Below are 25,017 nucleotides of genomic sequence, written 5' to 3'. Positions count from 1 at the left end.
GTTTACAACGGGTGGTGCTATGGTGGAGTTCCCGTAGAGACAAAGGTCTTTCTTCTCACATCCGTGGAACCCTCCAGGGTTCTCCTTGGGCAGTAGCATTGGGGTCCCTGATCTCTCATCATAAAGACAGGACCCCTACTCACAGCAACCGACCTACCAGGAATGCTAAAATAATAGGCTTTTCCATTAATTTTTGGCAAATCATTAACACAGAGGAGCCTTTCGAAAGGGCCATGTTGAATTTTTTAAAAGGCAGAGATGCACAAGTTTTAGAAAAAGACCCAGTCTTTGTGGATGTTATTTTTCAGGAGAGAAGCCATTTTGTGATGGCGGCTGGATGTTGGTAAGGCAGAAGACGATCCTGAGACCTGCTTGTCTGGACTTCGCTTCCATCTTTTGAGAAACCTTCAGAATTTGGCTTGCTTCAGTTTATCGATATGGTAGCAGAGTTTCAGTGCGGGTCCCAGCTTCAGACCCAAGTACTTCATGATCATATCACTCTTCAGCAACAAGAGAGCATTGCCATCAATCTCCTGGTGGGACAGGATCAGAAACAAGAAAATCCAGATAATGGTGAGATCGATCAGACAGTGGCTACGGTTAACATGGGGTCAGGGCACGAGGTAAGGGAATATGGGTTCACTCAGGCACACATTCTCTTAGTCCCAAGGCAATATCTTCTTTTAAAAAATAAATTAAAGCAAAAAGATACGATTTGTTCCTCTTCCCATACTCTCCCTGAGGTCATATGACACTGGATCTTTCAAATTCCTACTCCCCTGATTGAAGGAGCCAAACATAAACCCAGTTTTGTTCCCAATAGCCCCCATGTGATATTTCTCTCCTTATCTGCTCTAGGGCTAAAGGAGCAAAAAGTTTGCAGTGGACTTAATGTTTGTGTCCCCCACCCAAATTCAAATGTTGAAATCCTAACCCCCGATGGTATGGTATTTGGAGGTGGGGACTTTGGGAGGCAATGAGGTCATGATGGTGGAGCCCTCAGGAACAGGATTAGTATTCTTCTACAGCAAGATGGCAGTCTGCAACTCAGAAGGGGGCTTCTCGTCCTGACCTTGGACTTGCAGCCTCCTGAGCTGAGGAATACATTGCTCTCGTTCCTAAGCCAGCCGGTCTGTGGCATTTTGTTACAGCAGCCGGAACAGACTAAGACAAAGTGTCATCCATCAGTTAGACCCAGAAACTAGCAGTTACCCCTCCATTTCAGGTGCTGGTATGAGGCCCTGGTATTCTGTCCATCACCCTAATCTCTTGCTTCTTTCCTTGGTAGTAAGCCCACCGACCTTGAGCTGATTACCAAATTGCTAATTACACTTGACGAGGGATTTTAGGTGTTTGGCCCTGTTAACAATACCGGGGGCATACAAGTAAATAATGCACCTGCTTCATCTCAGGGTTTAGCAAAAAGAACTACTAAGGGGATGCCAACCTCAAGGGTGAGGTCATGGTATTGTTTCCCATTTGTCTCTGAAAATGGTAACCCTCCAGAATGCTTGTAGAATTCGCGAACCTAGTAATGCTCGGTTTTCTCGCTCAGCTACATTGTTATCTTCAGGTCACAAGAGACAAAGAGAGTTTGAGTGCTCAGACTGGGGAAAGAGGCAGTTACAGGAGTCATACAGCTGAGGACCCCCGCCCTTCTCGTGCATCCAGCCAGCCAGCCAGAAGCATCCACTCCAGATCACTCACTCTCTGTCGCTGGCAAAATGGCAGAGTGGACAAATTCTCATCCTTGGGCCTAATCTTCTCTCTTACCCCATCTCCTGGCCTTCCACCATGCCCTACAACTCTGGAAGAGAGCCAGACTGCTCCCACTCAGATCCCGCTCAACATAACCCACTCTGGGATCCTTGCTGTCAAGGCCTGGCTGTCCAGTGAGCTCAAATACACCCTCATGAAATGTGAGTGTCGGGTGAGAGGAGGAGTCTCCCCAGATCTGAGAATACGGTTTCTATGACGGAATCACCAAATCAAAGTGAGAGACAGGAGAATATCATGGTAACTGGGCTTGGCCAGAAATGACGCTCCCTCTCCTCCCCACCCAAGACGTCTCCAGCCTGTCCCCTGGACCTGGGAGGATGTTAAGTTACCCTAGCAAAAGGGAATTAAGGTTGCTAAAGAGCTGGCTTAAAAAATAGGGGGAGTATTCTGGATTGCTGGGTGGGAGAGCCAGTTGTAATCACCAGGATCCCTAAAAGTGGAAGAAGAAATCAGAAGAGAGCACGGGAGCTGGCCGCCGGGGAAGGACTCGCCTGAGGCTGCTGCACTGGAGGACGAGGGCCGAGCCATCCAGATGTTGGAAAAGGCAGGGAAGCGAATTCTCCCTAGAGTTTCCAGAAAGGAACCGTCAGCCCTGCAGACGCCTTGACCTCAGCCCACTGAGAGCCCGGCCAGACTTGTGACCCTCCGAACCGGAAGATAATAAACCTGTGTTGTTCTAAGCTAGATGTGTGCGGTACCCGGGGAGAACAGCAATAAAGGGCTGACATCGGGAGCGGATTAAGATGGCTCCTGCAGCAGTAATTATTACCTGGTCCCCCCCCCGCAATTTACCACTTTATATATTTCAGACTCTCCTAGTTTTAAGAGTCCGTGCCAACTGAAGGCTAACTATAAGCGGGGCACCGTGCTCAAGCCCTGACATGCATTTTCTCATTGAATCCTCCCGGCGGCTCAGGAATCGGCGCTATCCCGGTGCCGGGGCACACTGTAGGTGTGCTATAAATGTTTGTGAATGCACAGACAGATGGATGGATGGGCAGGAAAACAGGTATACTTAATAAAGGCCAAAAGGAGGGAACAGATGGGAGAAATATCCCTTCTTAAAAACAAAACTAAGTGGTTGTTCTGCTCTGAGAAGCCTGTGGCTCCATCTGGCCTCCCTCTGAGCGGAGCCCGGGCGCTGGGTTTAGCCCACCCGCTCCTGCAGCCCTGGCTCCCTGACCCTCCGCCTTCCTTCGTCCCTCCCCCAGCCCTCCCGCCCTCTCTGGGGCCAGCCCCCCACCATACCCCCCCACCCTGCCCGCCCCGCGCCTACGTGCTTTCTGAAGAGCTCCACGTGTGGACCCAGAGCCTGCGGGTCAGCGTCTTTCACGAACCAGACCACATCCTCCACAGTCCAGGTGGAAGGGTTCCTGCTCCGTGGCTGCCTGGCGTCTGGCCCGTTGGGGGAAGGGCTCGAGGCTGGATGGGTGGACAGAGAAGAGCATGAGACAAGGGGACGAGGGCCTCCCTGCCTCCCTGGGCGGCCTGCCCGCGCCCCCCACCCCATCCCGGCCTGAGTGATCTTCTGCGACAGAGAAAGGCTGGGAGCGGCTCGTGGGGAGCCTGGAGCACTGGGAGGCCACTTCTAGAAGCAAAGGCTCCATCTGGGCAAAAGCCCTCTGTCCTCCCAGGGAGTAACGTGCTAGAAAATAGATCTCCTTCAGCAGGCTGACATTCTGAGCCACGTTCAAGTTTTAAAAACCCCTCCTGCCAGCCCTATCTCAGGGAGCCCTGGACCTCCTGCAGCTGGGTCCCTTGGTGACCAGATAAAGCTTGCCAAGATCAACATCCTGCTGGGCCCTATAGTGCTGGAGGTCCCAAATGAATGCAGATCCCCTCTGCCCCCGCTGGGGACACCGAGACAATAGAGACATGGCAGAACTGAGGTGCATTTGGGTGTGTGTTCGGGGTCTCTGCCACCAAAGCTTGGACCCCCTGTCTGTGAGGGCCACGGGCAGAAAGTAGACGTGGTCTTACCACTCTGGGCGTGCCCCGCGTGCCTTCACAAACCCCTGCTCTTCAGAGCGCTTGTTCCAATCTACCCCACCAGCTGGGGGAACCCCTCGACAGCACAGGGCCTACTCCCGTGCCTGATACATAGCTGGTCCTCGATAAATGATGACTGTGCGAGCTGCACCGATGGGACAATGCATCTCCCAGACGGCAGGTTAAAAGGTACGGGATGAGTGGAGTGGAGTGAATCAGATGCCGAGCACTATTTAGGGACTCTTTCTGGTATGTCCCAGACTAACTCATCCTCCTTTCTCCGCACCAGCTTCTCCTCCAGCCCCTCAGGTTTCTGGAACCATAGTGACGTCTCTACTGCTACCTCTGTCTCTAGCATCCCTAAGTCAGTCCCCACAGTGAATTATTCTAAAACTCTTAGAAGGATGCCTCTCACCCCAGATCCTCCCTTGTATCCTGCTTCCCCTAGCTGGAAACTTCTTACCAAACCACTGCAACCGTTTCCTGTGGGCATCCTTGCCCTGGGATCTCTTTCTTCCAGAGCACACCTGTGTACTGCCTCAACGCTTTCCCCAGACCCGGCTCTGTCTGTGCCCCTTATGAATGTCCCTAGCCTATGTGCTGGCTCCAGAGTGCACACTCTAGCTCAAGGTCAAGGACTCTCTTTGGTCTTAATAATTTCTTTCCTTCTGAGACAGAGGGGAAGAGCTTTGGTGCCAGAGAGACCTAGGGACAAGTGCTGGAGCGCCCATTGCTAGCAATTTGACCATGACTCAGCTCATTAACTGTAAAGTGGCAACGCTGTCCTCCAGGAAGGGCAAGTGTCAGGACTGGAATGGGATCAGGCATGGTCCTAGAGCTCTTGTGCATCATGTGCTCCCCAAAGGGAAGGAGGCGCCCGGTGCCCTCATGCACCCTCCCATCCAGGCACACCCACCACATATCTCCCCGGCTTCCCTTCTCCATCTTTAGCTGGTGCTTTTTGCTTCCCTCTAGAAGCATTTACACTCCCGCCTTTCCACAGACATTCCACCAGCCATCAAAGCCCAGGCCGACCCTTCCCAGGCAGCATGTCTGTGTCCTGCCATCTGGATGTGCCCTTCCTCTGCTTCTAACCACCACACCTTTGTTCTAAGATGCTTTCCACAATTGCCTTATACTGCACGTGTGCATGTCTGTAACCTCCAGTTAGGTTCAAGTTTCTTGAGGATGATAATTTTCATCTTCCCCAACCCCATCCCTACCCCATTCATTCCAGAAACATCTACTGAGCATCTCTTCTCTGCCAGGTCCGGGGCAAAGTGGTAAAAAACGGGACCCTCTCATTACAGGGTTTATAATCACTGACTCCTCCTCAGTTCTAAGTAAATGTGCTGGTAAATACGGGTTCGATATACTTTGTGGAAACAGTATAAATAACTCATTCAAAAGCCTTGAGCAGGTAATTCTTAATCCTATTTTCAGGCCAGAAGAAAGCGGAAGCTCTGAACAATGAAGTGGTTTCCCTACAGAATAATTCCACGTCCAGACGCTTCGGCTTCCATTTCCCTCCTCCAGTCCCAGGGTGTGGTGGTTCCCTGCTGTCTCTTTCTTGCTCCTCTTTTTAGTGCGCTGGAGAAGGGCTCGGTTCTCCATCAGTGCTGAGCGAAGTACGGCATCGCATTTCCAAGTCTGCCCTAAAATCATAATGGTTTGCTCGAGGATTGGATTTACTTTGGGATTTCCCCTGCCTTTTCCTTGCTGGACCTGGAAGGGTCCCCTAAGGTGGGTTGGCACGGGGCATTTTGCCGGGAAACTGTTAAGGCACCCTGGGGCCGTCTGAATGCTGATGCATGCTTATTAGAGTTGATTTCACTGCACTTAAAGACATCTGCACGCAACATGGAGATGAATCACGGAAACCACGGAAATCGCATTCGCCTCGGAATCCGCCCCATTGGAGCTTCGGCGTTAATTGCGGTGATAATAGATGTTCTGATTACAAAGGCTGGAAGTCTTTCGGTGCCAAGAATGATTTTAGAGTGATCAGAGCAGAGGTCAAATCGAGTTTCCTGTATCTGATAGAAAAAGGGAGAACCCCAGACTGATTCAGGGCACTGTCCTGGGGAGCCTAAGCTCCTCGAGCAAGGTCAGGGCACTCCTTTGCCAGGGGCCCCTTTGGGGGCGGCAGGATGCTGAGCAAGAGGGTGGGGGGGGGCTTGTCTTTACTGAGGAGGCTCTCCAGTGCTGGCTGTGGAGGGAGGCAGACCAGTTGGAAAGTGGCTCCACTCCTGGTGCCCGGTGTTTGCTGTGGGCGTTTTTCACTTTTCCAGGATGGAATGGCAGCAGCCGGGCCTGGCTTGGGAGCCTGGCCGAGGGGGGCCTCTTAGTCATACAAGACTGAGAGCATCAGGAAGCCTGTCACACCTCAGGAGTCGCTCAAGACCCAAAGCACATAAGGTCGCTGTAGAAGGAAGAGAAATGGAACTTTCCAGAGGCAACTTTGTAAAGCCTTTGCAGTGGTGTGTGCTCACAAAGATAATAAATATGCTAGCCCCCCACTTCCCCCCTTCAGTGGATGTGAAGGTGTCAGGAAGACAGATGGGTCTGGCCTGACACAGCCGGGCCAGGCAGAGGAGACTGGACAGCAGTGAAAAGAATGTGAAAAAAATCTCGCTCCTAAAGGCCCAGGTCATGCAGAGTGCTCACCAAAGGCCCTTCTGGGAAGGCAGCATTCTCCAGCTCAGGGCACTCTGTGTGTGTCGTGTGCCTTCCCTGGAGCTGCCGGAGACAGTGAAGAGGGAAACCCAGTTGTGACTGGGTATATAATTAAAGATGGCGGCGGTTGTTTCTAAAGTTGTTCCACATGCACCAGGGACAGAATGCCTGTGCGTCAGTGCTTAGAGCAACCTCTGGCATTGTCACAGCCCAGGTCCTCGCACTGCTGCCTGTTGAGTCTCTGTGTCTCACACATGCCCACAACCACATACATAATCTCCTTTTGCTCATTCATCATTCAAAGAAAAATTCTTCCCCCAGGATGAAGGAGCCCTTGCCAAGCCTTCGCTCACTTCAGCCCCTTCCCATGGAGTGTGGGCCCCATTCTCCTTTTTCTGACTGGGTGGTCAGTCTCTCTGTCCATCACCCAACACCTCACCCCCGAAGAAGCAAACTCTAATCCACAGGAAGCATTTGGGTGGCAATAACAATGTCATATTTACTTCCTTTCTTGATTCTGAAGCTTGGACTAATTGTGGTTGGGAATTCTATAACATGGCCTATTTAATGCAAAAGTTAGGAAGCTTTTGTTATCTGAAAACCTTATAGCTCTTGGTGCTTATATCTAGGATGAGAGACGGGGAAGAGCTTTCAAATTTTTACCCAAGTATCAGGAAAAACCAGGGAGATGTCAATATGTCCCCTCAGAGCTCACTGGCAGAGGCCATAGGTAGCAGGAGGCCAGGGTGAGTCCTCATGGTTTGTCATGTCATCCATGCCTACCCTCCTGCCTGCAGCCCCATGCAGTTTTCTGGCTTCTGTGTTTTAAACCATTTTGATTATCACCACAGGGGAAAATCCATTTTTAGGTCCCTTCTAGGGCTTATGACTCAGGTCAAACCCTCCTGAAGAGGTACAGTTTCTTACCACCAACTACTTACACCTGGGATGCAATTCCAGAGCAAAGATGGAGCAGTTCCTTGGGTGGAGGGAAAACATACTAAGCCTCCAGAGGGCCCACAGCAAGGACCCAGCCTGATAGGTGACAAATGGGCAAGGAGGCCAATGACTCAATTCAGCACGGCTTATCTCTATGGATTCCAAATGTGTTTAACTGTGCAAACTTGGTTCAAGCAAAGCATCTGTAGAACCCCAGTATGCAAAAGTGAAGAGGTCCTGGTTGGGGGGGGTAGTGCTGGAATCCTCTCTGTTCCCATCCCCCCTTCCCTAGCCCCTAAAGCCTCAGAGGGATTCCTTGAAGCCCACTGAACATAGTTTGAAAATCCCTGGGGTAATTTTGAAAGACGCAGGCTTTGGAACCAGTTAAAGTAAAATCCTGGCTTAACACTTGAATTTTATCTTGATCTTCACTTTCTTTATCTGTATTGTATATAATACCTACTATGATAATATATACATACTATAATAATAAATTGTAAAATATAACTTATAGGAAGTCATAAATAATGTATGGAAAGTGTCTGGCTCATATTTACTAAATAGCTATTTAGTAAATGCCTCAAACAAGCAGTCCCCTTTTCTGGGACTGTGGAGGACGGAGAGATGAGCGAGGGACCTCACGAAGCTGAGGGTCTGGTTCCTGTTGTGGGACAAGAAGGAGGACATGCTAGAGATAAGGGAACAAAGTGCTACAGAAGGATATCGACGGAATGAGTATTTTTAATTGGGAGGTGTGGATGAGACTGTCGATTGTCTCCCCAATATCTTTTTTCCACTTCTTTTGTAACAGAATCCCCGATTTCCAGCTGGGATCATGTTGCTTAGAATAAAACCATATTTCCCAGTTTCCCTTGCAGCTGGTGGTCACGTGACTATGTTCCGGCCAGTGAGATGTAAGCAGAGCGGAACCCTGTTTCAGAGAGGTCGGCACTGCCCTCCATCCCCTTATTCTCCCCATCCCCTTCCTTCACCTTGATGCTAGAACGAGCATAGCTGGCTGGCTTTCTGGTATCTGTGGTTCCATTTAACATACTGGTTAAAGGAATCCTTGGAGCATTTGAGAGTTAGTGTACCTACAAAGGGCGAATACTTTTATTTTTCTTCAGTGTAACACAGAAGCTCAACAATGGACTTCAGCTGCTACAACCTGCAGCCGCTTTACTCTGAGGAAGCTGTGATTTTTTAATATCCCACAGTCCAGAGGGGTCCTGCTAATTATGAACCACTCTGATTTGCTGGGTATCAAAGTTCCCACTAATATTTCTAAGTTGTTTAAGAGACAGCCAGTATTCAGGATATAGTTACTGATTTGCTTGGAGTGGAAAGTAGCAGGTGGGCTCCATCTCTCTGATTTTACCTGAGCCCTGAGTGGGGCTTTCTCAGGGAGCAACCTGAGCTCCAACAAAAAGGGCTCTCTCTCAGAGCTGATTCCTGGGGAGAGTCTGGGCCTCTCCTCAAGGAAGACTCCTCAGATAGCTAACCAGGGTGTCATTCCAGGAGAACAAAGGGCTGAGGTAGGGATGAATATGAAAGACAAGAGGGTTGTTGAAGCTGGGATGGGAGGGAAACTACCTTGAGATCCTTTTCAGGGGGTCCAAGATTCCCCTCATCTGGGGGTACCAGATAGACCGGAATGGAGCAGACAATTATTCACCTAGTGATAGAAGTTCTCTTCATCGAAATCGTGCCTTCTTCTTACTGCTTGAATCCTACATGTAGGACCTAAGGCTTGATACTCCACCAACTTGAATGGAAGAGAGAGTAAATACCTCCTTTTGAAAAAGTGTTAACATTCTTAGGATTATGAGTCAATTCAATCAGGTGATGTCCTATGATCACTGCCCTGAGAAAATGGGAACTGGGTTGAGGAGAAGAGGTGGAGAGGAAGGACACGTGAAGGGCAGAGGGAGACCAAGATGAGGGTTTTGACAACCAGGGGCAAACCGTGAGGGCACTGGCATCATGATAGGGGCACAGAGATAATGAACGTTTACTGAACTACTCTATACCAGATGTTACAAACTCTGGGGACAAGCCTAGGAAACAGCCGGGGCCCCTCCTTTACATTCCAATGTTGATTTGTGCCGGATCTTGTTCTCTTCTCTTGTTCTTAAAAATCAGGTGGAAAGTGTCTCTCCTCTTTGGAAAATGGGCTCTGTCCAGTCAAATCTTGCCTAGCTGATGGCTCTATCTGATAACGTTGGGAAGTAGTCTGCAGGACGCCTCTACATTTGCCAAGAGCCCCCATGGCTGAGAGATTCTGCGCTCTGCCCCCCAAACTGCCTTTCCTTCCAGCATTTCCTGCACACCTTTCTATCCTCAGCCAGGAGAGGCTTGCGCAGGATGGGGAGGTTCTTGAGGGGAGCACATGAAGGATGTTGGACTATACAAAACAGCTCTTCACTGTGGCTTCTCAGGGCTACTGGTAGAGAGAGCTGCGACTCAGAACAAAGATGTGGCTCACCAGGGAAGACAGCCAACCCACTTGGAGGCTCCAGAAGGCAAGATGGAGACTCCTGACTCCTCCTTGGCCTGAGGCCTCCTCTCTTCGGCAGTTTTCAGGCGCAGAGCTGCTGGGCTGTGGTGTCTTGAGAGGTGTGCTCACATGATCTGTGACTGCTAATGTTTATTGAGCTCTTACCATGTGTACGTCTTGCACTAAATACACATATGAACTTATTTAATCCTCCCAACAAACCTATGAGGTAGATGCTATTGTTATCATTCCAATTTTACAGGTGAGGAAACTGAGGCACAGAGCAGTCCAGACTTGCAGAAGGTCATAAGGTCGGGAAGTGGTGGGTCCAGGATTCCAGCCCAGTGCATCTGGTTCCACAGTCCACGTGATTATCTACTATGCTCTACAGCCTTTGTTCATTAATGCAATACTGAAGCTTGAAAATGATTTTTTAAAAAACCATAATCCATAATGGATACCAAGCTACCCCTAGAATGAGAGCCCTTTTGTGCACTGCATCCCAACGAGGGATCTTTAACGGATGAGACTGAAGCTCATTCTGTCTAATGAAACCAGAGACAGATTATAACCAGCATTGTAGAAATGTGTAACTCTGACTCTGCCCATGTATTTGTATGCTGCAAAGGTCACCCACCAAACAAGAGACGATGCTTTACTGACATCTCATCTTCTTTTTCCTGGCATAGCGTTGATCTACACCTTTCAGATTCCCTTAGAGTTAAGTGTGGCAAAATGGCCAGTTCTTGCCAATGAAATATGAGCGGAAGTGACATGCATCGTTTCCGGGCTCCAGGGAAGTGTGTGCCTTCCGTACTCACTCTTTCCCTTTCTACTCACTGGGTGCTGGAGGCACGGAGACCACAGGGGCTAGCTGGGCCACAAAATGGACAAAGCCTGAGTCCCTGAATTGGGGTGCATCTACCAACTGAGAACACCACCTTGGACTCTTGAACAATAAATGAATTTCTATTGCATTTGAACCACTGTACATTTTGGAGTCTACTTACTCCTACAGCCTAGCCTACTCTAATACACCACTTTCCTAAAAAAAATACTGTGGTCAAAGGTTGAAGTTAGCTGCCTTTAAGAACAACAAAAACCCATGAAGGGCTTCTGATTTCCTAGTGTTCCCGTGTTCAGACAGCATGGTTTCCCTCCCCTCCCCACCCCCACCCCCTACATGCAGTGATCCCAGAGCAATGGCCGAGTAGGTTAAAACATGGGGAAGCCAGAACATGCATTACATTACCACATCTGTTTCCTTCGAGAGAGGTCCCGTTTCTCTTGGGGCTGGAGCCTGGGGGCCTCAGCCCAGGTGCCAAGGGGCCTCCAGAGGACATGGGGCTGGAACGGGGACCATTGGCAGTGGTGGCCAGGCCTCCCCCAAGATGGCCATCTCCAGAGTTCTGCCTCTTGCAGTACAGCGAGGAGGAGGTGGGGAAGGAGCCCCTGTGGCTAAAGGCGGAGGTGGAGGGGTCCACGCTGTAGCGGTTCATGCCTACAGGGTTCGCCAGGCACTCCTCAGTGGTGGCTGTTTTTGCTAAGCAAGAAGGCAGGACAGAGAAGCAGAGATCAGAGAGCAAGCCAAGAGGCTACCTGACAGTCTTGGCAAATGTTTCCCCTGCAGCACCAGTGCCACTATCTGTGGGGATGAGAGATGAGGAAGAATGGACCCCACATCATAATCCCAAATAGTTCACCTCTCAACAGATTAAGACACTTGCCTCACCAACAAAGCATATTATAGTAGGGATGAGAGATGTGCCCCTCTCTGTTCAGAGGAAAAAAGAGATTATTCTGGCTATTGATGACTTGAAAGTAAAATTCAAAGGTCTTTTTCCTTTCATGGTGTTGCCCCTCCAGCAGTCTCTACCAGCTTGTCTGAATCTCCCTGCTCTCTTTTCTCTTTGCCCACCAACACTGCCCTCCTCACCCAGCCTGGGATGCTTGAGAGCTCAGACAGGAGTCACAATGTCCCTGAGATAACAATCTGATCTGGGTGGTGACACAAGGGCAATGGTACTTCCTCCCCACCTTCAGTCTCAAAACACATGAGGGTACTGCCCTTCCTCCAAAGCTAATAAACTGGGGAAACCAATGCTGATCTGGTCATCCCTACAGTTGTGATAACGTTGGTTATCACATATCCATAAAGGTAAAACTTCTGTGCTTTGAAAGATAGCATCAAAAAAGTGAAGAGATTACCCACAGAATGGGAGAAAATACTTACAAATCATATATCTCATCAGGGACTTGTTTCCAGAGTAACTCAATAAATGTCAATAAAAAGACAACCTAATTTAAAGATGGACAAAGAACTTGATGAGATCTTTCTCCAAAGAAGATATACAAATGGCCAATAAACACACAAAAACATGTTCCCCAATATTAGTCATTGGGGAATGCAAATCAAAACCACAAAGAAGGAGAACTTCCTACTCACTAGGATGATTACAATAAAAAGTCAGATAATAATAAGTGTCGATGATGCTGTAGAGAGAGTGGAACCCTCATACACAGCTGGTGCGAATGTAAAATGGTTCAAACTAGAGTCACTCTACAACCCAGCAATTCCACTCCAAGGTATTTACCCGAGAGAAATAAAAACATACATCCACACAAAAATTGGCACATGAATATTTACAGAAGCACTATTCATAATAGCCCAAAGGTGGAACTAACCCAAAAGGCAATCAACTGATGAATGGATCCCCAAAATGAGGCATATCCACACAATGGACTATTATTTGGGCATAAAAAGAAATGAATACTGATACTGCAACAGTGTGAATGAGCCTTGAAATATTCTGCTAAGTGAAAGAATCCAATCACAAAAGGCCACAGATGAAGTGATTCTACTTCTATGAAATGTCTGGGATAGGCAACTCTATAGAGACCAAAAGTAGATTAGTGGTTGCTGAGGGCAGGAGAGGTGGCGGGGTGTGGAGAGAGTGCTAGCTAATGGGTATGGGCTTTCTGAGGTGTTGAAAGTGTTCTGCCATTGTGGCTGCACATTTCTGTGAATATACTAAAAGCCACTATGTTGCATTCTTGTACAATCTATGAATTATACATCTCAATAAAGCTATTTTAATAATTCATTGCCAAAGTCTGGTATTAGGTGTGAACACATTCTCAAGAGTGTTGTTACACAGGCAAGCCTGGCCACCACGGCTCTGGCCACCATGACACAAGCCAGCTGGGTGGCCTCAGTGTACACATGCTCTGTGCTTTCTGCTTCGTGGCCAGTGGAGGGCTGCAAGATGTCTTCAGGAAGCTGGAACTCCACACCTTCACACGGATGACCTCTACTGAATCTCTTCCGCCTGAATCAGAAGACAGCAGTAGGAAGATTCAAAAAAGGACCAGGCTACAGAGCTATGTACGAGGCTGCCTCCTGAATGGAGTGAGGAAGAAGAAGACAAACACTGAGCACCTACTATGGGCTAGCACCAATCCAAGCCAGTTAGCAGTAAAGCTGTCATTATATTCCTTTTATTGGAATGTTCTCAGTATCTGAGCTACTAATCCTTTCTGTGTCCCTAATGGCAGGTGCCTTGGTATATGTGAGGAAGCTACTCGTAGTGTCTGGCATACAGAAGGCACTCAATAAATATTTATTGAGTAGACATTTGGGCCACTGTTAGCAGTGAGGCAGCCAGCCATTACACAGAATACACATTACAATACAGATTCAAAGGTCTATATATAAATTAGTCATGTGGATGCATGATAGACAGTGATAAAAAAGACAGAACTAAAACATTTATTCTGTTTATTCAATATTTTAAACTGAGACTAAATATATCTACATAGTTCTGATAGTGATAAGGTAGAGAACGCAGATAATTCTCCAATCTATATCCGTATTTTCCACTGGAAAATACAGATGCGGATGAAAGATTGTCCCCCTGTGATGACGTGCAGAAATGGGGAACAAGGGAACATGGACTTTATTGGTTGAAAAACTGCTGACGACCATGGGTGAGATCAAAGGTAATAAAAGCCAGCTTCTGGGCTAGGATCCAAATGAATTCATCAAAAAGTAAAACTGACTTGAGAGACCCTTAGGCAATAGCCCTCCAGACGGCACAGGGTATACCAGTTATCCCGGAGACAGCGGGTGAACAACCATGGAGATAGCTCCGCAAACCCCCCACCACAGCTCTGCCTAGCCTGTAGCTCCCAGGCAGCCTGGGAGTGAGCAGTATGTTCAGGTGCACACACGAGGGTGCCGTTCAGAATTGATGAGTCACATCTGCTCAAACCTGGTTACAACAGCCTTTTCCTCACCTTTGTAAATAGGGGCGCTGACACTTGCATCATAGCGAAGTGTGAAAATGACTGATAACAGGCAGGCCCTCATCATTCACCCCCAGGACTGAAAAGGGGCTGCACAGAGCAACCAGCCCAGCATTTCTGCAAGTGTTAGGTGTATCCCACTGGCGGGACAGGGCATGATTTTAGTTGGGACTTTGGTATATTTGCTTTCTACGGCTATAGAAAAAAACGTAAACTTAGTGGCCTAAAACAGCAGAAATGCATTGTCTCATAATTCTGGAGGCTAGAGGTATGAAACCAAGGTGTTGGCAGGGACATGTTCTTTCTTTCTTTCTTTCTTCTTCTTCCTCTTTTTTTTTTTTTTTAAGATTTATTTTTTATTTTGGAGAGAAGGGGAGTGGGGGGAGGAGCAGAGGGAGAAAGAAACTCAAGCAAATTCCATGCTGAGCGTGGAGCCTGATGTGGGACTCGATCTCATGACCCTGATATCACAACCTGAGCTAAAACCAAGAGTGGGAGGCTTACTGACTACACCACTCAGGTGCCCCAGAGCCATGTTCTTTCTTAAGGTTCAAGTGTAGTATCCCTACTTGTCCACCTAGTTGCTGGTGGTAGTCAACAGTCTTCCACTATAGATATATCCCTCCTATCCACCTCCGTTGTCACATGGCATCTTCCCTGTGTATCTGTGTCTGTGTCCAAATGTCTTAGGAAGACATCAGTCATTGGATTAGGGCCCATAATCCAGTGTAACCTCATCTTGATTACATCTGCAAAACCCCTATTTCTTTCTTTCTTTCTTTCTTTTTTTAATTTAGAGAGAGTGGTGGGAGGGGCAGGAGCAGAGGGAGAGGGAGAGGGAGAGAGAAAATCTTAAGCAGGCTCCATGTCAGATGCAGAGCCAAACACAGGGCTCTATCTCACCACACTGAGATCATGACCCAAGCAGAGATCAAGACTCAGATGCTGAACCGACTAAGCCACCCAGACACCCCAAAAATCCTATTTCTAAAGAACATTTCTATTCACAGGCACTGAAAGTTAGGACTTGAACCTGTATCTTTCTGGAAGACAGAGCAACAGGTGAACATTGTTTTCTTACAGTCATGTATTTTAGTGTATAGCAATAAAACATAATTAGCCCATCAAACTCTGATTTCACTGATACGGTATCATTGCTTAAAGTGACTAAGAGAGCTAAAGTTAAAGGAAATGAATCCGTTTAAAGGAATATCTTGAGTAAACACTTTCACAACTGTTGTATGGACATAGCAGAAATTGTGAAAGGTGGTGTGTTAATAGTAGAATGAATGCTGAGTTAGTACCAAGCCCTCTTTTCCGGCTGGGTGGTAAATAAGGAAAACAAATGAGCTTCTTATTTAAAAGCTTCCTGCAAGAAATTTTACAATCTCCCTCACAATTAGCTCATTGTACTGCAAATCTCGTGGCCTAAAAGTTCCTCCTTACATCTTACCCCCATTCATCTTGCTTTCTTTGAAAAGATGACTACTGGATATATCACCTTTCTACTACTCAAAACCAGAAAGTCATCAACATACAGGGAGAGAAACTGTGGGTATGCGGAACTCTCAGTAACTAAGAATTTTCATTGTGCGATGCATGGATTATTGGTTACCTAAAACCGCTCTTTAAAGCTGGTAAAAAGAAGGACCAGATCCTGTGCAGAGAATGACACTTTTTAGCGGTTTTGTGGCTGACTGGTGAGTGAACACCAGATGGGGCCAGCAGTCCTGGGATGGCCCTGCGCAGACCCAGCTCCGGCACAGAGACTTGTAGCCGACCAGGGAGCTGACAGGTTAAGATGTTCCCCCGTTCTTTTCTCCCTGGTTTCTTAGAAAATCCATTCCCATATGCAATGAGCTTGTCTCCCCGGCAAGGCGGAGATCTCTGTGGAGAACATCAACTCAGCAAAGAGGGATAAGGGAGAGGGGACTCCTGTACTTTTTTCTGAACCTCCCTGCCTCTATCCAAGAGACAAAGGATGCTGCTTGGAAAATCATCACATCTTTCCTCCAGGAAAAGGAATAATCCACTCTTGCCAGTCTTAGACAGAACGGCAAACACACCAATAGCGCCATCAAGGACATCTGCCGCACGTTCAGGGTTTCATGTCTCGGGAACTTTCAGGAGAGCCCAGTGTTCCTTTTTCACCAATATGATCTGTGAACTACGTTGTCGCCCCACTGCTGTATAGAAAACCTGTCCATTACTGAAGCCAAAGAACACTCTGGAAGAGTTCAACCCCACTCGAGCCTCAAGGGATGGCCATTTGCTTCTGAGTTTGAACTGTGTCTAAGCCTCGCTGTCCAGGAAACAAATCCGAGGGCCAGGCGTGTGTGGGCACCTCCCTCCTCCCTCACCCCTGCAGAGCCTTCCAGATCGCCCGCTTGATGCAGCCCCATTCCTGAAGGGTCGGGGAAGGGAGCTCAGAAGGCAGAGAACGTCCAAAGAAAAGCAGGAAGAAAAAAGCCAATGGAATGATGAATCATTGAATACCACATCAAAAACTAATGATGTACCATACCGTGGCTAACTGAGAATAATAATAATAACAACAATAAAAGAAAGTCCCGAAGCAGCAGGAGCAGCACAGAGAGGAAAAAGGGGCTCGCATGTATAAACGTGCAGACACTCCTGACAGACTTTTAGCTCAGGCTGGGGTTGACTCCTTGTCATTTAGGACACAAGCCCGAACTGCTCCTAGTTAAGTGAACTTGCCTCTTTATTTTACCAAAAAAAGTGAAGCCGGCACTTTACTTGGATTCTTTAACCAAACGAAGTCCCTGCAAAGCCACAATACCGCCATCTGCAAAATGAGTCTCAAATAATACGTCTTCATTCAATAATAACCCCCAAATCCCAGAGTCTTAGAAACGATTCTTTTTCAGTACAAACAGTTCTTTCCACCCGCTCTCTCTTGCGTGCACACGCGCCCACACCCACCCACACACCCCCTCCACTCCCGCCTTGTTTCCCCACATCAGTCGTAACTTCTCCATTGAAGCGGCACCTGCTGCACACAGTGAACCCTTCCTATAATCATCGCCGCCCCCTTCCCCGGGGCTGGGAGCTGCTGCCTTGCTCGGGAGCGACTGTGCAGGCCAGCGGCCACGCACTGCTGCCCAGGCTGGCACGAAAGGCCAACCCCTCCCTGCAGCATGGTCTGGAGGGCTCCATGCGTGAGCAGCTTGGCTCTACGGCTAGAAGAGAGGGCAGCTCCCCAGATCCCAGCTCCGGTACCCAGATTCAAAAAGGAAGTGGCTCTGTGGGCCCCACAGGCTGCTGCCCCAAGAGCTGGGGAAGGACGACTGCCCGATGGTGGACCAGGCGCCCCCCCTCCCCCGCCCCGGGGGTGCAGCCAGGGAGCTCTGGGCGGCAGAGAAAGAGCTGCCAGGAGAGAAGCAGAGAGCAGAAGTGGGCAGGAGGGAGGAGACCCTGGAAAACAATAGCAGGTCCCCAGAAGGGCTGCCCTTCCCCAGCTGAGGGGCCATTGTTTCCTACCTCGGGCGGGCTGGCAGGCTCCTCCGGGCCCAGTGCTGCTGTGGGAGGCAGCGGCCCTGGGAGGACTTCTCGGAGGCAGAAATCAGTAGATTTCCTCTCAGCCCTGAAGGCTGCCTCTCACCAAGGCTCTGGTGGAGGTCTGAGGACTTTCTTTGCTCAGGCCCAGTCCCGCCCTTGTTCTTGCTCAGATAAGCTCATCACGTTTTCCCTCCGGGCCCTCAGTGGCCTCCTGTCCCAGCCTTCCCGGTTCAAAGGGCACCAGGCCACGCCACCTAGGAGGCTTAGCGTTTCATTCACTTCAATTAAATTTTCCATTAACTTGGTCTAGGGCCAGTATAGATTTTTCCCTTTAAGCCTGTCTCTAAGTTCAAATCACTCAGCCCTCAGAATCAACCTTATGACTCCCCTCCGGTCCATTTAAGTACATTTATTTATTCTCCCCTAATGAGACACACAGAAACCAGCCATAATTTTAATGCCTGACACCTGCACTTCAACAGTCCTCTCAAATGTTTCTGGTGTGCCTAAGACTTTGTTCTAAGTCTGTGGGTTGATTTCCTCCTGTGGAAATTTTGCCCAAAGGCAATTTTGCCCACAGTCAGCCATTCGGGATAATGAATGCCCTTCCTGTCTCAAGAGGAGAGCAGATTCCAGAATATTTTCCCTACGGTCTTGCAGCTTTGCCACATCTGTACCCCAAGTTCTTAGGGCAACTCCTAACAGGTGGGGGAGGGAGAACAGGTGGGGGGGCACCCTCCACAATAACCTTCTGTTTCCTCAACACCCCCACACTTTTTGGTCTTTCTAGAACTTTCGGAAATTAAAAATGGTTTTCAATCAGGAAAAGGTTGGAGTCAGCAGAATACAGGACACCTTGTAAGTTTTGGTTTTGAATAGACATCCTGACTTTCAGGATGGCTCATGACACTTTCCAGTATTCCTAACGCTAGTAAAGCAAGCTGCCGCGTTGTGAGATGCTCTGTGGAAAGGCCCATGTGGCAAGAAACCAGCAGCTCATGGGAAATCAGCAACCACAGGAATAAGCTGGGAAGCTGACCTTTTTCCTGGTTGAGCTTTGAGATATGGCCTGGTGGAAGTCCCAGAGCCAGGGGACCCGATTAAGCTGAACCTGAACTTTTGATTCATGGAAACTGAGGTAGTAAATGTTATTCTTCGCCACTAAGTTTTGGGGTAATTTGCTGCACACCAATAGATAATTAATACAGATGAGAAAAGGGCATTTGCTTCATTTCTCTTGACTCCGCATGTCAGTTTGGAAATTATAATGATTAATTCAGTCACAGCTATGATGTATCGGCCTCAGAATGCTTGTTCAGTTCTCTGCCAGAAAGTTGATGGGATTTTTTTTCAGCCAACGGTTTACGCTTACATATGAGACCAACACACTACCTGGTAATAGAAGAGAGTTCGTGAAGTTTATCTCAGAGGGTTGTATCCTGGCTTACCTGGAACATTTGTGCATTGAACTATCATTATTGAACACTTATCTCGTGCTTCCTCAGTATCTACAGGACTCAAAAGAGAACAAAAGGCTTGCAATGCAAAGAGGTTCAGTAAGTTGCTGGACATTGAAAAAAATCAATTTTAAACTCCACAGAACTCAGGCCTTTTTCATGAGGTTCAATTTTTCCCCTTTAGCTCAATTTTTTAAAAAAATATTTTTTTTTTTTAAGCAATCTCACACCCCATGTGGAACTCAAACTTCCAACTCTGAGATCAAGAGTCGCATGCTCTACTGACCGAGCCAGCCAGGCGTCCCTAGTGCGGTTTTTTAAAAATGTGTACAGACATTATCATTTAATGAATGATATAATTGGAAGCACAATACATAAATTTCCCTAAATGAACTCATACTGACGCCCAGGGCCAGAGCTAAGATTAGGAGTCCTGCTCTGACAAACACTCCCCATGTTTTGCCGTGGGAGCGCTGGCCAGGCTTCCCCGGGACCTAGCTGTCTGAAAATATAGGAAGGCCTTTGTATTTGCTGCAGACCTGTGGACACTCCTCTTTGAAACTTTCCAACAAAACTTTCTCAGAGGATTCTTTTTTTTTTTTAATTAACATATAATGTACTATTAGCCCCAGGGGTACAGGTATGTGTATCTCGAGGTTTACACACTTCACAGCACTTACCATGGCACATGCACTCCCTATTGTCCGTAACTCCACCACCCTCTCCATAACCCCCTCCCTCTGGTCACCCTCAGTTTGTTTTGTGAGATTAAGAGTCTCTTATGGTTTGTCTCCCTCCTGATCCCATCTTGTTTCATTTATTCTCAGAGGATTCTTAACACCTGAGCTTGGTACTGATACTTTGTTCTCCTCCCAAATGACCCTCTTTCCAACACGGAGCTTGAGAAGAGAACAGCTTGCTTTGCTCACGTGGCCCCCCTGTCTGGGACAGGGTAAACATAGCTCCAGACACCGGCCTGCATCGGGAGATAAGCGGCTGCAAGGGAATCTGGTATAACACAACTTCCTTTGTTTTTTGTTGTTGTTGTTTGTTTGTTTTGTTTGCCTCCTTCATTCCACATATTATTTAAAATAAGTCAAGGGGCGCCTAGGTGGCTCAGTGGGTTAAAGCCTCTGCCTTCAGCTCAGGTCATGATCCCAGGGCCCTGGGATCGAGCCCTACATCAGGTTCTCTGCTCGGCAGTGAGCGTGTTTTCCCCTCTGCCTGCCTCTCTGCCTACCCGTGATCTCTGTCAAATAAAATAAAAATAATAAAATAAAATAACAGGTAGAGGGGTGCCTGGGTGGCTAAGTCAGGTAAGTTTCCAACTCTTGATTTCAGTTCAGGTCGTGATCTCAGGGTCATTAGATCGAGTCCCACGTCTGGCTCCAGGGTCAGCGGCGAGCCTGCTTGAGATTCTCTCTCTCTCCCTCTGCCCCACCCCCCCCACTCACTCACTCATGTGTTCTTTATCTCAAAATAAATGAGTAAATCCTTAAAATAAAGTACCAGGTCAAATGATGCCTAATGTCTGGTGGAGCAGGCCACTCCGTGTGAGTTTTGTGAAGATGAGAGAGCTCTCCTGGTGTCTGGAGTGATGGGCTCTGCCTGTCCTGTGGATGTCCTCCAGCAAGGGTGTGCCCAGAGCCTGGGGACAAGGAGGAAACACTCCTTGGGGCCAAGATAGGAAACCCAGAAGGAGAAAAGCGAATTGATATACCTGGAGTACAGTTTCTGCCTGGATTTTGCTAAGTGGCTGTTGGGGTTTGTTTTGTTCTATCTTCGTGGGATGAAGTGACACAGGTGTACCCCAAGCCATGTGTGAGCACCACTGTGTGCATTCAGGCTTCTGAGCTGGGGGCACACGGGATGTACACTCTCCCTGGCAAGTGACAGGTAATAGGACCCAAGCGACAACTGGCTTGGGAGGAAAGCAAAGGATCGGGGAAGAGAAGACCTGGGCACAATCTCCTCCCTGCTGTAGCCTTTCTCTGTGGCTCTGAGCCAAGTGTGGCCTTGACCTTTCGGGCCTCAGTGCATCCCAAATGAGAAAGCTCACTAAATGTGTGCTGACTGACTAAAATGGCTGTTTCTATGTCATCTAACTCATGGCTCTTGATAAACTCTTTCCTTTTAGAATCTTTTGGAAAGGTAAGTATTCCATGTATAGTCTTTCTCTGTAGAGCTATCGTATTAGATGAATTTGTAGCTTAACAAGGAAGCTGATTTGATTTCTAAAGCCTGGGTACATAGGTTGAACCGTAATGGAGCACACTGGGAATGGCTGTTCTGCCGCTAGTCGCGCGATGCCTGGCTCAAAGACCACCAGCCAAGGCCAAAAACACGAAGCTTCAAGAACAAATGTCCTTCCTCATCTCCCACCCCTACCATCTGTGTATCGAGAAAGCTTCTTGAGAAAAAGTAAACAGTTTGTTCCCATTGCGTTAAAACTTCAAAAGGCAGGAAACCAATCACTAAATTAGATGTTGCAGAAGAGTTCAGCTATCACATCTGTGGTTTCCAGAGATCCCCTCTACTCTTGGTGAGCGGACGATTTATTCCATTGTGTTGCACAGAAATTCAAGTCATAAATATTTGCCGCAGACTCGTTCCATCTCAGGCTCTGCCCCCCAGTCTATCCAGCAGGGAGATGAGATCTGGACCCAGATGCTTGCAATATAAGGCAAAATTAAGTGCCACAGAGGACAGGTAAACAAGGGTCTGGGAGAGCAGGTGGACATCTTCTCAGGATTCGGGGAAGCCTAGAGGACGGCAGGGATCCTGCTGTGGAAGGTGGCCAGGTCCTACTGAGGACTTTGCCAGACATGGTTCTTAGCTCTTTTCACCCTTCTCATCAGTGCAGCAAACCTCCTCTTTTTCACCTGCATTTGTACCCCTGCCATCTCACCTGACCACTCTGTCCCTCTCCTCTCCATGGGCTTTGGTTCATCTTTGGTGGCAACAGTTGTACAGTGTGTGTGTGGTCATTGTCCTAGTGCAAATAGACTTATTTTACTAAAAACCTGAAATAAATGATACATTTCCCTAGGCAGCCAGAACTCCGCCAGCCCACGCTTTATCATTCCAAGCGTGGTCGCTGACCGGCGGCAACACCAGTCCACGGGCACACCTGTTATATACGCAGACTCTCGGGCCCCAGGCCAGCCCCACCGAGGCTAGAATCCACACTTTAACAAAACACCAGGTGGTTCCTGAGCACACTAAGTCTGGAAAACACTGGCGAAAGTGTATTTATAATTGCGGGCTTTTCTTTTCAGGATTCAGAGGTAAGGTAAAATTTCCCTGTGATCATCCCACGCTTTTGACAGAACCACAAGTGCTATCAAATCTGCGTTTCTCCCTCCATTCTCCTAAAGCACCAGAAAGCTGCTCTACTTCCTAAAACACACACCACGTGTGGCTGTCAGGTAATAGAACTAAGGGAAATGACCCAAGTTCCTGATTTCAAGCCAAGAACTTGACACCTTCCAGACTGGATGCAGGCAGCCTAGTAGGTAGTCTGGTTTTTCCTCAGACATAAGAAAAAGATCACAGGAGAAAGTTTCTATTTGAACTCTCTGAGAAAGAGATGTGGAAGATGGCCTCTATCTCTTCCAATGTGAGCTGCTCTGTCTTGGTATCCTCACTTTCACCTGTGGGGGGTCCCTCACTGGTGCTTCTGGGGCCCCTTCTGCCCAAAGCTAGCCTCTAACACTCCTGCAGTGACATCTTGCTCCTACTTCTGTTTTGGGTTGCTGGCGTTCCCCCTCATGGCCCTAAAAAGTGGGCCTCTGCTCTTGTCACCAGTAATGGGGAGATCACCAGCATTCAAGCATTCACTGAATGGTAGTGATCTCTAGAATAGTAGATCTCTACTTCAATGGCTTTGACTTTGCCAAGTTCCTTACGAATACAACCGCACCTGACCCCTAGGGCGCTGTCTGGTACGAGTTCCACTTGGCTTTTCAGCTGCCACGTTGTCTAGCTGGGAGAGCATTACCCTAAATCCTTGCTTCTCAAACTATCATGTGTCTTCAAAACACCTGGGGTTTCTTGTCCAAGAGTGTAGGAGGACCTCTGAGCTTTTGCCCTTCTCAGGTGAGAACTGACCAGAGTTTGAGTGGCAAGACCTTACATTTGATTAAATCTACCACCAGAACCACCGAGAACAGGTCTGCATGACCTGCTGTCATACAGTGGATCGGAAAATCATGGTTTCCACCAAATTGTCCATTTTTTGGCCAGAGACCTTGTTTCTTTGATAGTTCCTTAGCTGTCATGGTTTTTCCTTTTCTTATCGTCTGATTAACTGTCTTCTGGAAATGCTCTAATGAGCGTGGACAAACCCTGATAGGTTACAGCTCTAAATGAACCGCACTGGGGCAGAGAACCACCTGGTTCAAATGAACTCAAGACTGTGCAGTCGTGTTTAGGAACAATGTGGTCCTTTGGAGGGATCTGGAGCCTAAAATCAACTATGGCCTCCATCCTTCCCCTCTTATATGTGTGCTTCTTGCCACAGTAGTGGGAAAGGGGGGGGTGGTGAGAAGCTAATTCTTCATCTGAAGTGATAATAATTTGATGTGTTATCCTTTAAAGGAAATTGTACAAGGCAGTCCTAAAGAGGCAATGTCTTAATCTAAAGGCAAACTCTCTACTGGTGTCATTTGAGGCTGACTGGTGGAAAAGACATGTGGAAAGGGGGCCATTTAGAGCCTATAGTGACATAGCTGCTTCTTCCACCTTCCCTGAGGCTCCCAGACACATGAGACACACTCCGGTTCTGCAGCACCTAGGGCATGAGAAACAATGTCCACAAGGTTGGCTCGTTTGGAGCAATTTGTTTTTTTCAAATCAGCCATGGGCTGGGGAAGAGCTCATGAAGACAATTTGAGTCATTGCTTCCAAAGCCAGACCAATTAGGAAGGAAAGCAGCTTTGGGGTAGAAATAACTGTTTCAATCAAGGGAAGAAGTGAGGCAGCAACACTGCTCCGGGGAAAGCTCTGGAACTTCCTCCAGCATGGTGAACTTGGGAGAGACTATAGTAGAAACCAAGACAAGAGTTTCCTCAGTAATCATGTAAGGAAAGTTGAAGGGAGGCTCCTGAGACAGGATGTTGAAATGAAACCATTTTAGTTTCAGTTTTGGCTGAGGCTGCAAGACAACAGACACCCCAAGGTAGAGTGAAGTGTGCAGATCTTGAAAAAAAAAAAAAAAGATTGTGGAAAGCCAGTTTTATACCTATAGGTGACCACCTACACCCAGCCTGCAAAAGAAATGTAGAGGTTGAGAAACACATTAACTTGGAGATGAATTATGGAGAGAAATGTCTAATGTATTCCCAAGGGCTTCAGTGTGGCCATGTGACTAGCTTGATTTCCGTCCCTGGAGCTTGAGAGACACAATGGATTATTTTTGATTCCCATGAGAAATCAAAAAATCTGGCAACTCCGATGGCAGTCTGCATGCTCAGAGTTTATTTGGCCAAAGGATGTGTAGTGTTTTTCAGGGACCAGATGTCGGCCATCAGAAGAGAGATCTAAAGTAAGATTTTGGGGCACCTGGGTGGCTCAGTTGGTTAAGCATCTGACTCTTCATTTTGGCTCCGGCATGATCTCAGGGTATGAGATTGAGCCCCATGTGGGACTCTGCACTGGGTGTGGAGCCTGTTTGGGATTCTCTCACTCCCTCTTCCTCTGCCTTTCCCTCCGCCCCTCCCCTTTTTCTAAAAAAAAGTAACATCATCTGAGGTTCTTTCTGTGGGACTGTCTGGTGGCACAAGGGGGCTTCTGCAGGAAGAAGCTAGAGATCTACCTGCAGATTTGGGGCTGTGGAAGGAACTGTAAGTGAGCAGG

General features: G+C 48.0%; 1 protein-coding gene across 5 annotated transcripts in view; it reads right to left on the bottom strand.

The window, feature by feature from the left end:
• Positions 1-217: 217 nt before the first annotated feature.
• Positions 218-25,017, bottom strand: part of LOC111158299 (Scm polycomb group protein like 4) — a 95,427-nt gene continuing 70,627 nt past the window's right edge. Inside the window, exons 1-4 of one of the 5 annotated variants that reach the window (XM_022520246.1) lie at positions 17,687-17,932; positions 11,133-11,423; positions 3,056-3,201; positions 218-533 (exon numbers count right to left, since the gene is read on the bottom strand). In XM_022520246.1, coding sequence (XP_022375954.1) covers positions 408-533; positions 3,056-3,201; positions 11,133-11,379 — 519 coding nt within the window. In that variant the 5' untranslated portion in view covers positions 11,380-11,423; positions 17,687-17,932 and the 3' untranslated portion in view covers positions 218-407. Of the gene's footprint in view, positions 534-3,055; positions 3,202-11,132; positions 11,424-12,113; positions 12,420-17,686; positions 17,933-25,017 lie in introns of those variants that run through there. The other 4 variants (XM_022520245.1, XM_022520241.1, XM_022520240.1 and 1 more) reach the window with 4 other exon arrangements.

Source organism: Enhydra lutris, unplaced genomic scaffold (genome assembly GCF_002288905.1).
Source record: "Enhydra lutris kenyoni isolate GAN:26980312 unplaced genomic scaffold, ASM228890v2 scaffoldscaffold58, whole genome shotgun sequence".
Lineage (NCBI taxonomy): Eukaryota > Metazoa > Chordata > Mammalia > Carnivora > Mustelidae > Enhydra > Enhydra lutris.
Note: the sequence above shows the minus strand (reverse complement) of the source record. Positions and strands in the feature narration are given on the sequence as shown.